The 13,231-nt window shown below is 36.1% G+C and overlaps 1 protein-coding gene across 1 annotated transcript in view; it reads left to right on the top strand.

The window, feature by feature from the left end:
* Nucleotides 1-12,596, top strand: part of LOC126183924 (dystrophin-like) — a gene marked incomplete at its 5' end in the record, with an annotated part of 303,215 nt that extends 290,619 nt beyond the window's left edge. Inside the window, one exon of the mRNA XM_049926270.1 lies at nt 9,148-12,596. Within this exon, the coding sequence (XP_049782227.1) occupies nt 9,148-9,239 (92 nt within the window). The remainder of the gene's footprint in view (nt 1-9,147) is intronic.
* Nucleotides 12,597-13,231: the final 635 nt, after the last annotated feature.

Here is a 13,231-nt window from a genome sequence, read left to right on the forward strand (position 1 = left end):
TATCTATCTATCTATCTATATACTTGCTTATTTGTGTAGTCACTCATTGTTCTGGATCTGCCCTCAATCTACCCGTCAACAGCCATTGTCTGCTGGATCCATTGGAGATAGGGCAACATGTCAGCAGTGTTTCCACTGTGGCAGTCAATTCCACAATTCACTATAAATTCTTAGAATTCGTATTTCTGAAGGCACATGCTTTAATGCAATGAATAGTCTTGAACTGAAGACTGTTTCTGTCTGTGATCAACAATGTCAGTTACCTTTTCTCCACTTATATAAAATTTTGAGTTGTAGGAATGGCAGCATGCTGACATGTGGTTGAATCCATTGTCGAGTCCTTCTTGGTTTTCCTTGATACTGTCGCTGCAGTTTCATCAAACATGCACTAGGCTGATCTGTTCTACAGTACAGCATCCTTAATGCCTGATGACTGTTACCTGCTGCATCTTCATAAGAGGGTACAGTTCCATAATGTGTGCTCCATAGTGTGCACACTGCTGCAGGCACAAATATCACTGTGAAATTGTAATGGGTACTACTGCCACTCCCAGAACTACGACAACTGCTATTCTATTCTGCAATCTGTATTGTCCTGCAAGGAGCTTGTTTTCCCAATAATCACTATCTTAAGCTCAGTTCCTACTATATTTACAGTAGGAGCCATGCCAACCCCAAGAGGGCATTTTGAGAAGTCTGTGTAGTCATTTGCACAGATGTCTTTTGTGAATGGGTTACCCTACAAACATGATTTGAGATGGTGGCTGTGGGATTCGAACAAACACTGATATCGCTAATTGCTATATTTACCTGCCACCAGACAGGGAAATATTGCTTAACTGGATATGTCCTCTTGGAACATTTTGTGATGGCCTCTTCCCCTCCTGCTTTTCAGGCATGTAAGCACCACGTTCCGATCCTTCACTGTAGTGTATACTGTTCAGAGTCATGTAATGAATCATTAATGGAATGACAGTTGCTTAGTGCCCATTACTCATCCCATGACACAGCTTCAGGCCCTGAATGCAGATCATAAAAAATACCTTCTCAGAGTTGGAAATGTATCTGGATCAGAGGTGAATTCCCCTCAGAGTGGTGGAGTAGTATCATTATCCAGATCCTTCAGCCAGGAAGGGAGTCAACTTCCATTGATGGCTACCAACCAGTCAACCTTTCTTGTGTGCTACATAAGTTACTCCAGAGGATGGTGGCTCTTCAGATGTGCTGGGTTCTCAAGTTACCGGGCCTTTTATCCACTTGTTCTGATTTCTGGTAGGGGTGGTCCTCAGCTGACCACCTGGTCAGATTAGAAACGGGAATACTACTGACTTTTACCAAACATCACCATTGATGTTTTCTTCAACTTATGTAAAGCCTGTAATACTACCTGGTGCAGTTGTATCTGACTACTCTCCTTCGCTGAGGACTTTTTGGTTCTTTACTGACATTTGTCTACAACTTCTTGTCTCACTGATCAGTCACGGTTAGAGTCGGAACATACCTCAGCTTCCCCCTGTTGCAAGAGAATGGTGTACCCCAGAGCTCTGTCTTCAGTGTTACCTTTTTCCTACTATTTATTAAAGGACTGGTGGACTCTGTGGGACTGTCAGTTACTACTGCCCTCTAAGTAAATGACTTTTATATTTGGAACAGCTCTCAGTCCATGGCCCTTATTGAGTGTCAACTCCAAGGAGCCATGTGAAGGCCCACTACTATGGCTTTCATTTCTGCAGGAAATACACTTTTACCGGGAAATGCATCCATTTGGACATGAAACTTTTCCTTGGAACCCAAAATCTGAAAATATGTGTCCAGGCCTGCATTATGGACATCCAGTTTAATAACAAACTGATGTGGATGTTTCACATCTGACAGCTAAAATTAAGTCTCATGCGAAACAATACACTCAGGTTTCTGGGGCACATCTTTTCAGACGCAGCTTATGCTTTTATAAGTCTCTGTTTTGTGCGTGATTGAACTATGGATGCCAGATATATGGTTCAACAGCATCATCAGCATTTTGATTGTGTGACCCTGTCAACCAATGTGGGGTAGAGCTCACCACTGGGTCTTTCCAAATGAGCCCAATAGGCAAACTTCTGGCAGAGTCTGAGACCCTACCCTTGTGGCTTTGGTGTTACTAGCTACTACTCAACTATGTCTCTTTCTTCTACCTTCCCAGATGCTTCAAGCCCCTGATCCTTGATCTAGGACAGGCCTACAAATTTAAATTCTGTGCTGGAATTCCTCTGTACAGATCTTTCTCTCCAACCACTTGACTGCATGATGCATCCACACACACACACACACACACACACACACACACAAGAAAACATGGAAGGACAGGATACATTCTCAAGTATACTAATGCCCAGAGACCTTCAGTCTTCATAACAGAATTGGTTACAATTGCCAACACTCTCCATTTTGTAAGGAGAAATACCACAAACAGACAAACAGTAGTTTTCTGATGTGCAATGACTTGATGAGCAGTACACAGGTTATTAGTCAGTGTTGACCTCACCACATTATAGTGTCCACTGTTCATGATCTTGTACTTGTCCACAGCCATAATGGCCACTCAGTTGTTTTACTCTAGACCCCGAGTCATAGGGGATCACCTAAAATGAATTGGTTGATGGCCTAGTCAGGGAAGTAACCTCATGACTGATTCTGGCAATGGGGATGCTGAGCCCAAACATATGGATGCATCCATAACAGGTGCGCTATCACAGTTGGAATAAAGAATGGTGGGCTACCCCTCTCTACATCAAACTCTGTGTCATCTAAGAGACAACTGCAGCTCAGTGTTCCTCCTTCGATTCATCTTGATGGGAATCCGTGATTTTATTGTGGCTCTGTGTTTGACACCCTCATCTGAATTAGAGTTTCATCCTGCATAATGATACTATCTCTTCTCCCTCCACATTGCCCACTCTCTCACGCCAATGTACCTACGGTATGCTGCTGACAGTGGGACAGTGGCCTACATGCCAGTGGAGTGTTCTCTTAGAGCACTTCAACAACTGCAAGGTCACGGATTTGTTGTCCTTGATATTGGCCAATGATGAAAGAACACCTGAAATAAGTTTTGCACTTTCTCCATGAGAGTGGGTGTTATTCCTGACTTTAATACTTTGAATTTATCAGATCAGGTGTGGGACCACTGTGGGAAGTTTACCTACCACAGTATGCTGTGCTCTGATGTATCCTCTGCATCTGTTCTGCCTGCTGACATAGTCTTTTTCCTTTATCGTGTTTAATTCGTTGGAGGGAACTGATATCCACCAAATATAGACTGAAACATCTGTATATTCACTGCAGGTGGTACAGACATACAGTCCTGTGAAGCACATTTGAACACGTTTTCCGAAAACTGCCTTAAACAGCTAGTTAGACAACCCACACACGAGGGAAAATGTTTAAGACCTTTTAGCTACAAACACTTCTGACCTATTGACAGAGTCAGTATAGAGACAGGGATTAGTGATATGATGTCATCGTAGTGATGATGGCTACTAAAGTTAATAACCCCGTTGAGAAGGCTGAGAGAGGACTTATGTTAGAAAAAGCAAATAAGTAGCTTAAATTTTCTTTACTTTACGTCTGTGGTCACAAGTTTTTTTTGTCTGTTTTGATCTATAATGACCATCTTCAGATCTGTTGTATGGTCATTATAGATCAAAACCAGTAATCTGATAACAAAAAAAAAATGTGACCATAGACATAGAGTAAAGGAAATTTATTCTATATTTGGGACACTGTTTTATTCACTACCACATCACAGCTTGTGAAATAAGTAGCTGTTAGCATCCCACTTGGACAATGGACACCATTTAGCTACAATGTGATGGATTTAGAGAAATTAACATCAGTTTGCTGCAGAATTCTTGGATACTTTCAGAGTTTGAAAATAATAAAGTTTCTGGAGACAGACAAGCTTTTGTCCACCAATCAGCCCAGATTTAGAAAGCATCACTCATGCAAAGCTCAGCTTGGGCTTTACTCACATGATATCCTACAGACCAAGAATTGGGGGCAACAGGCAGATTCCATATTCCTAGATTTCTGGAAAGCATTGGACAAGGTGCCCCATTGCAGACTGTTGATGAAGGTCCAAGCATATGGTTTAGGTTCCCAGGTATGCGAGTCACTCAAAGACTTATTGAGTAATAGAAGCCAGTATGTTGTTCTGAAAGGCGAGTGTTCGTTAGAGACAAGGGTATTGTGAAGATTGCCCCAGGGTAGTTGTGGCTGTTTGGTGGTGATGCTGTGGTGTACAGGAAGATGTTGATGTTGTGTGATTAGGAGTATACAAGACGACACAGACAGAATTTCTAGTTGATGTGATGAATGCACTGAACGTATAAAAATGTAAGTTATTGCACATGAGTTGGAGAAACAGTCCTGTAATGTTTGAATACAGCATTAGTGGGATGCTGCTTGACAAAGTCACTTCAATTAAATATCTAGGCATAACACTGCAGAGCGATATGAAAAGGAATGTGCATGTCAGATTGGTAGGCGAACGCTGGGCTTAATTTCATTGGGAGAATTTTGGGAAACTGTAGCTCATCCATAAAGGAGATGTCGTATAGAATGCTTGTGTGACACATTCTTGAGTAGCATTTGTGTGTCTGGTATCACCACCAGGTCAGATTAAAGTAAGACTTCGAAGCAGTTCAGAAGCACTCTGGTAGAGTTGTTACTGATAGGTGCAATCAGCGCACAAGTGCTATGGAAGTGCTTTTTTAATTGAAATGCGAATGCTTGGAGGGGAAAGATGCTATTTTCACAAGGCGCTACTGCAGAAATTTTGAGAATCAGCATTTGAGGCCACTTGCAGAACCATTCTACTACCACTAATGTAAATTTCAAAATTTTGTATAAGAACCATGAAGGTAAGATGCGAGAAATTAGGGCCTTATGGAGACTTTTAGACACTCCTGTTTCTCTCATTCTATTTGTCAGTGAAACAGGAAAGGAAATGACATAGTGGTATGTGGTACCTTCCGCCATGGCTTGCAGAGTATATATGTATGCAGATGTAGATATCATCACTTGTGTATTTCTGATTGTTACTATGATTTTAGTTCCTTTCCTTTTACTTATATCGAGTTCCCTTCCATAGTAGAGATGGGGTACTGTTTATTACATCAGTGTTTCGTCCCTGCATTGAGTTGGCTGGGGTAAGGTATGGGGATGGGGCAGTCTACTGCTGCAGATGAAACTTGAATGGGGGAGGCGGACCCCCAACCCTCTGCTCCACAGCTCACACTCACACTCACAGGACAACTCAACATTCACTTTATGTGTTGTGCAACTACTGTAACCACAGACATCATTATTGCTCCATACACTATGAGCCTATTAGTACTACACACCGCAGCAGTATCACCAGATGGGTTTTACCAATGTTCTTTTAGGGCTTTTTTTGTGGCCGGTGGGCTAATGACTTCATTGTTTGGTCCCTTGAACTCCATAATGCCAACCATCTGCAAAAATTTAAGTTTCTAAAAAAGATTTTTAACATCTTGAGTAAATCTAACATTTGTGTCTACTACCGGAGCAGGTCAAATACTGAATCCCAATCGAGCTATGACATCACTTGAGTTATGAGATGTTATCAAAGTGTTGCTTCTTTGAACTTCATGTTTAAATATACTACACTGTTTACAGAGACCAAGAACATACACTGTTGTTAATTACGTAGTAATTGAATCTTTTGTGGTAATTAAATGTGTACTTAATGTACTTTTGATTTATCTTCTGTTCCTCTACTGACATATATATTTACTGTTTTTAAAGCTGCAGGGAGAATGTAGGTTAGTGAATATTATATATCTGTATTTGCAGATTCACAGAAAATATTTGAGATTCTAGTTGCCTCAAAAACTGACTACAATTAAATAATATAAATGTGTGAGAACCATGTAAGCCATATTCAATATGCATGTTTGTAAATGCAAGACAAATATTTTAAATTCTACATATAAATGCAAAATAATTTTAGACAACTTGTAGTTACCCTGTTATACTTATTTACAAAACAATGTTTTGGGAGTTCACTTTTTCCAATACATTATGATATTCTTTTTACTGAGGTATGTGATATGGGTGTAAATGAGAAGGAATGTGCAAAGTAAAACAAACCAGAATCCACTGTGGTCACTTTGGCTAAATAAGAACTGTGAATAAATATCACAAACAAAATCTAATTAATTCGTACGAAATAATGACTCACATAACATGAGACTCAGAGATATTAATGCATTATGAGATAAATTAACAGAGATGACTTCTTTTTTGTGTTAGATTGTAACTACTTTGTTTTCAAAATACATAAAGTAATTGCAATAACAACTTTATAGTATTAAAAATACTTTCTTTCTGTGTCCCATTTGTAATCAAGTTTTGAATTCATTTTGGTCTGTACAACACAAATGTCAGTATGAAAATTAATATGTTATAATATTTATGAGAAGTAAGTATGACTCTTATGAAAATGCACTTGCATGTAATTGTTGCAGCTGAACATTTTGCAAGATATTTTTGCTTGTTCACTATATAGAATACACTTATCTTTGTAAACTACCCAATATTTGTAAAATCATTTCCAGACCAACACATCTGAATACATACAAAACATCTGTGCACTAATATTTACTAGTTTACTACAAAAGTGTACCTAGTGCTGTATATTTTGTTCAGTTTCCACAGTTACCATGAAATGATAGTCCATATGACTTTGATCATTTATTATGGGCAATCACTTATATACATATGAAATATTCACATTACTGGTTACATTAAACAACTGCCCTGTTCAGATGTGGCAGACTTCACCACAAACCTTTGTACCAAAGGTTTGTCACATTTGAAGATGGCAGCTGTTTGCCAGAACTGGGAATGCGAATATTTTATATATATTTCTCATTGATGTAATAAATTGTTATACAAACATATTCATTCAGTGCAACTAATACTGTGGAAAAGAATTTTGTTTAATGAACTTCATTACAGATAAATGAAAAAAAAAAAAAAACAATACCAATGGCACAAGATTTGGTATGTAGGACATTGGCAACTGAGAGGCATGATAATTAATTTAGAGAGATCCACATCAGTTGTTTTAATTATTTATTGAAACCACAACTGTTTTCAGGATTTTAAAATCACATCTTGAGGTGTATTTTTAACACATTAGCCGTGCAGGATTAGCCGAGCGGTCTAAGGCGCTGCAGTCATGGACTGTGCGGTTGGTCCTGGCAGAGGTTCGAGTCCTCCCTTGGGCATGGGTGTGTGTGTTTGTCCTTAGGATAATTTAGGTTAAGTAGTGTGTAAGCTTAGGGACTGATGACCTTAGCAGTTAAGTCCCATAAGATTTCACACACATTTGAACTTTTTTTTTAACACATTATATGTGACTGGGCCAGTCAGTGCAAGAGCTCTAATCACTGCATGTTGGCGGAAATTGTCTGCCACAGGCATTCCTACCATGTGGCTGCCTGGTGGTGGTCAGTTTCTGCAAACATGCAGTGCTTGGAGCTGGTCCTACCGCATGTTGTGTGTTACCAAATACAATAATTTCATACACCTGGAGGTGGAATTTTAAAATCACAAAACTGGTTGTGATTTGAATAAATAATTAATACAACTGAAGCAGATCTTTCTAAATTAATTATCAGTTGCGGATGTCCTATGTACCAAATCTTGTGTCATTGGTATTGTTTTCATTCTCCATTTAACTGTAATGAAATTCAATAAACAAAATTCTTTCTCACAGTATTAGATGTGCTGAATGAATATTAACTGAATTTTAAGTTCACCAGCAACTATATGTCATCCACCATGCGTTCCTGCCGTGCAGCTGCCTGGTGGCAGACAGTTTGCACCAGCCTGCAGTTGCTGGACGTCTTGCACTGGCTGTCCCAACTGCATGTAATATGTTACCAAATGCATTAATTTCATACATCTGGAGATGGGATTTTAAAATCCTGAAACCAGTCATTGTTTGAATAAATAATTAATACAACCAAAGAGGACCCCTGTAAATTAATTATAATACCAGTTACACTAAAACTGTTTTAAATAATACTGTCTTCAATGTAAACTTAATCAGGAAAACTTAATACTTATGAGACAACTCTTCTGTTTATGTGGGATTATAAATAAATTCTTCTTGTGGCAATGAAAAATAATTTCAAGACAGCATATTTATTGTCACCCAGAATAAAAATTTCTCTCTATAATCAGGAATTTTCCCTTGTACAGCCTTTTATAATATGCAGCTATTGCACTACTAACTTGCTGCATCTGCTGTAGTATTTGGTAACTTGTCTTATTTTGTGTTATATGCAAACAGACTTTGAAATTGCTTGTTAATATATTCTAAATGTTTTTTTCTGAAACTGTCAGTTATACTGTATTGAGGAACAGTTTTGCACAATGACAGTTCTTTCTGCACTTTCATGCTTTGCCTACATCATTATTTTCAATTTCTAAAGAGCATGCTTGCTATCACTGTTAACAAATACACATTACACAGTTTGAAAGATATGTGTATTTTAGATGCTTTTTCCAAAAGAAAAAGCAGGGGAAGAGATTTATTCACACCTGTTACTTATCTTCTTCGCTGTGTGCATGAGTCATTACGAAAAAAACTTCTGTCATATTCCTAGTTCTTTGCTATGAAGAAGAGCTTGATCAGCATTCTTTGGGTTCATTTTGTTTCGTAAGGGAAATTTTCTGTGCTTGAAGAACTGAAAACTTCTTTGTTGTGTTATCAAAGGAAATATTTACACCATAAGCTTAAATGGCTTGATATTTCCTCTCCACAATTTAGAGATGCATTCTATGCATAACAGGCATCATAATTTATAATGCTTCGAAATCAAAGTCACCATCAGCAGATTTACATTCACCTATGTGTTGATTATTTGCTCTCAAAGATAGGTTTTGATAGGCATGTGAAGGCAAAGAAACAATAATTATCAGCTTTATTCAGGAAGTTTTGATTGAGAAACTGTCAGTGTACACTTTATAATGATTAACTGTTTGATATGTTATCATTGAAGATACACCCTTAAGTTAGAAAATTTGTGACATAATCATGTAATTCTATAGCATGATTTCTTGAATTTTCAGGAGATTTGGGGAAAGCAGTTGGCGAGCTTGTGACAGTGATGACAGATGATGAACCACATTTGGGCCCACAGGATGATGACAATGATAATTAAGCTGACCATGGTTCAGCTAGGCAGAATAAAAAATGACATCATTTTAAGACTCTGTAATAAACGTTCATATCAGACAGCTAACTTTTATAGCTGTCCATGTCAGGAGTGATTTCCTTTTAATTTTGTAAGTTAACCAAGGGCTGATAATCAATCCAGTCATTCAGTTTTAATACAGTGAGAACTAAATGTCCACTCACAAAGAAATTTGGGATGAATTCTTTTTCACTATTGCTCCAGAATTCCATATTAAACTGAAATCAGCTTTGCACAAAATACATCACACGCGAAAAAATTATTTAGTGTAGTGTTACATACCTGAATTAATGTTGAACTTTGAAACCAAAACACATCCTACGTAACATATCTTCATGAAGGAAACATATGGTTCCTTTATTAATACTATCAGATAGAGTAAGTTTAATCTTGTTAATGTGTAACCACAGATGTATCTTTGTAAATAAATGACCAAAGTACTGCAGTCACTTATATATTCAGTACATAAATGTGCACATTCAAAAATCATATATATTCATAGTAACATCATAATAAGGGAGACTTACAAACTGCTTTGGTAATAATTTAAAAGTGATCTAAAATTGCACAAACTGGTATTGTCTAACTTCTTTCGCTGTTAGGCCCTCCATAGTGATATGCTGTATGGTTCTATGTATGTTTGTTGCCATTAGAGTAATAAATGTGTTAGCTTTTGAGAGATAATTGTTTGATTGGAAAGGACTTTATATTGTCATTGCAACTTGCAGTAAATTTAAGTACAGCAGAGGAAAAGCTTATGAATAATATGTATTGAAAGAAAAATTGAACAGATGCAAACTCTGTATGGTGAGAAAATAAATGTGGCACAAGCTACTGTAGTGTTATTGTTAATTGCAGAATGTAAGACAAAGAGATTTGTGAATTATCTGCAGTGGTGGTTATATAGCACATATCTTCGATGTTGACATTTTCATTGCCAAATTGAACTATTATTTTGATGATATTATTTTATTTTATTATATGCAAGTCTTTCTCGAATGAGTAGTGAAAATAATTCCCTCTAATTTGCGGTATTTCGTAGAAGTTTAAAGCTGTTGTTATAAATATGGAAATTAACTATTCGTGTTTAGAATCGCTTACATACAAAACCCAATAATGATATTGTAAAATGTTTCTAGTTAAATATACAAATGGAATTTGTTTCTTTCCCAGATTATAATGAGTAAAACTACAGCTTTTGGTATTTATTCCTGAAAAATATACCTATTCACAACATATCACCTCTATGACTATTTTAATGAAACTGAGTAAAGTATTACATATGTGAATGGTACTAATAAATATAAGTAACTAATGCAATGTCACATCATTTCTAAAAAAAGAAATGGAATAATGGTACTACTTTTTTGTATACTTGTCCCTATTGTAGTGTTAATGTTATTTTGACTATGCATGTCACATCCACATTTTCTCAATTTTTACATTTGTGCATTTAATGCCACTATCATATTTTTCTGAAGTAGTATTATTCACTTATACAGTTATTGCCCTTCTGAGAAAAATGGAAAATAAAGTTATGTACTGGCATTAATTCAGAGTTTTTGTTGAAGTGAAGCAATCAATCACAGTAGTTTTGAGGAATATAAGCTATGGAAAAGATACAGGATACTGGTAACTCCCATAAGTTAGCAGTGGACATGTTTATTTGAACTGTCTCACAGTGATTAATTAGAAATACTAGATTTTTTTACCTGCAATTGTCTCTATGGAATATGTGGATGTAACATGCCGAATGTGATTGCTGTAGTAGTTTGTAATGAAAACAATTGACTGAATACTGTATGATGGTGTGCCATACATAGAAATAAATACATTAAAGGATCAAAAGTGAATAAATGTGGATGGAGTAAAGCTAATATATCTGTTAAGAGAAAATTACATTTTCACTGTACATGTACCGGTATTCCAAAATGTAAAGTTTTTGTGGTCAATGTTTCCTTTCATAGGAGTATATAGAGGTCTTCATTCCACCTTCTATTTGTATACTATTTTAATGTTGATTCTGAGTTCAGATCTTGTCAGTATTTGCTCTCTTCTGGAACTCAAAGTGAAAAAGAAGAGTGGCTATTTTAATATTGTATGCTGTGTTAATACATTTGTAACATGTATAAAGGGGATTTCATTTTCCAGTCTTACATGTGTTCTTGACTGTATTCACAGTTGAAAATCATCTTTTTGTTGGTATTTTCATATTTGACGCTTTCATTTCTGGATATTACATACACAGTAATTATTCATTGAAAAAGTCACAAAATAATCCAAAAATAAATAATTATTCTTACATTTATGTCAAATGGATCACACACAGCCATATTACTGATATTTCATGCCACATAACTACACTGGGTCTGGAAAGCTGTTGGCAAAAAATCCCTGATACACACATACTGCTGACATCATTTCAGTGTTGAAAAAATTGGAGCTGGGTTGCAGTTTTTGTTTTAATTTGCCAACTGTAAACTGAAAATTATTTTGAACTGTAAAGACATTCTAATGAAGAATATGTTAAAAATTATCTGTAGATGGCATACCATTTCCCCATGTCTCATACATTTCAATGATCATATCAAATTGATGGATACCATACCATGTAATTACTAGGATAGAATGTTAGTATTATTTTACTGTAATACACATTTAACAGTGAAACTTTTATAAAATACACATTGTTCCAGGCAATTTTACTGTTAATGTTTGCAAAATTTCCAAATGTATTAGTTGGAAGCTAATTGATATCTTTATTGAATATATGTCAACATGATTAATTATAAGGCCTGGCATTAGATTTGTGGGTACAGAAAATGCATACCAATTCAAAGCAGCTGTAGATATTTGTACTTCAAATATGTAACTTTACATATCATAATGGATTATGTTTTGCCAAAAGCTTCAATGTTTGTTTAGTCAGGCCTATAAGTACATGACTTTTGTCCATTAAATTGCTTTGAAATTGTGCGTTAGGTATGACATTCCTAGGTAATTTAGAGACAAGTGCTTTACATTTCATTCACATTGCTACAATGTATAGAAAAATGTTTTGTTTGTAATTTTTTTTAAAAAAATGGGATCACTTTAGATTGTATTTGTAGATGACTTTTTTTTTATGATTCTGCATTGAGAACGTGCAACTGATTTCAGAATGTGTTGAATTGTTTGAGAAATTTCCATACTACTTTCATATGTATTTTTTTCCATATGTCCTTCAGTTGATATGATTTCATAATAAAGATTTTTTATTACCAAAAACTGTAGACATTGTTGAAGCAATATTTATTATTGTAATGACCAGTAAATGGATGTGGGGAAACCAATTCTGGCCTCATTATGTTCTGAAAAATGTTTTTGTAGTGTTTACTTTCCCTGTTCCTTCATGAGAAGTGAATTGAAACTAATTATTTCATACTTTTGTTCTAGTTGTGAACAGGAAAATGTTAATTTCAATATTACATTAAAAATGTAGTTTTCAAGTACGTACAATATTTTCAAATGGTCCTGTTAAAAACCAACAGTGAGTGTCAGTAGCACCACAATGAGAGAGTGCCTTTAACTTTGTATAATGTTTTTGCAAAGACAGATCATGAGAGTTAGGTACAATCAAAGTACTTTTTGGGCACTCTGATACAATTACACCACTGCTCTGTTTGGTGACATTTGGAAAAAACAAATATTACATCCACTTTTTTGACTGATATACATGTTGACAGTATGAATAGCTTCACAAATGAGTTATCTGATATCTACAACAGCAGAGCACAGACAACAGCTTAAGGGTGTGGGAAAACACATGATCTGTATCTTTATTAAGTGTTTACTTACATTTTGAACAGGAGGGCAGATGTTTGTGGGACCCCGTTTCCTGACAGTGGAACATTGTTTTGTGATGATATGTTCCTGAAGTCCTCTTCATTGGCTTTTTCCAGTGCTCCAGGTAAAAGTAT

This window comes from Schistocerca cancellata, chromosome 4, assembly GCF_023864275.1.
Source record: "Schistocerca cancellata isolate TAMUIC-IGC-003103 chromosome 4, iqSchCanc2.1, whole genome shotgun sequence".
NCBI classification, from domain to species: domain Eukaryota; kingdom Metazoa; phylum Arthropoda; class Insecta; order Orthoptera; family Acrididae; genus Schistocerca; species Schistocerca cancellata.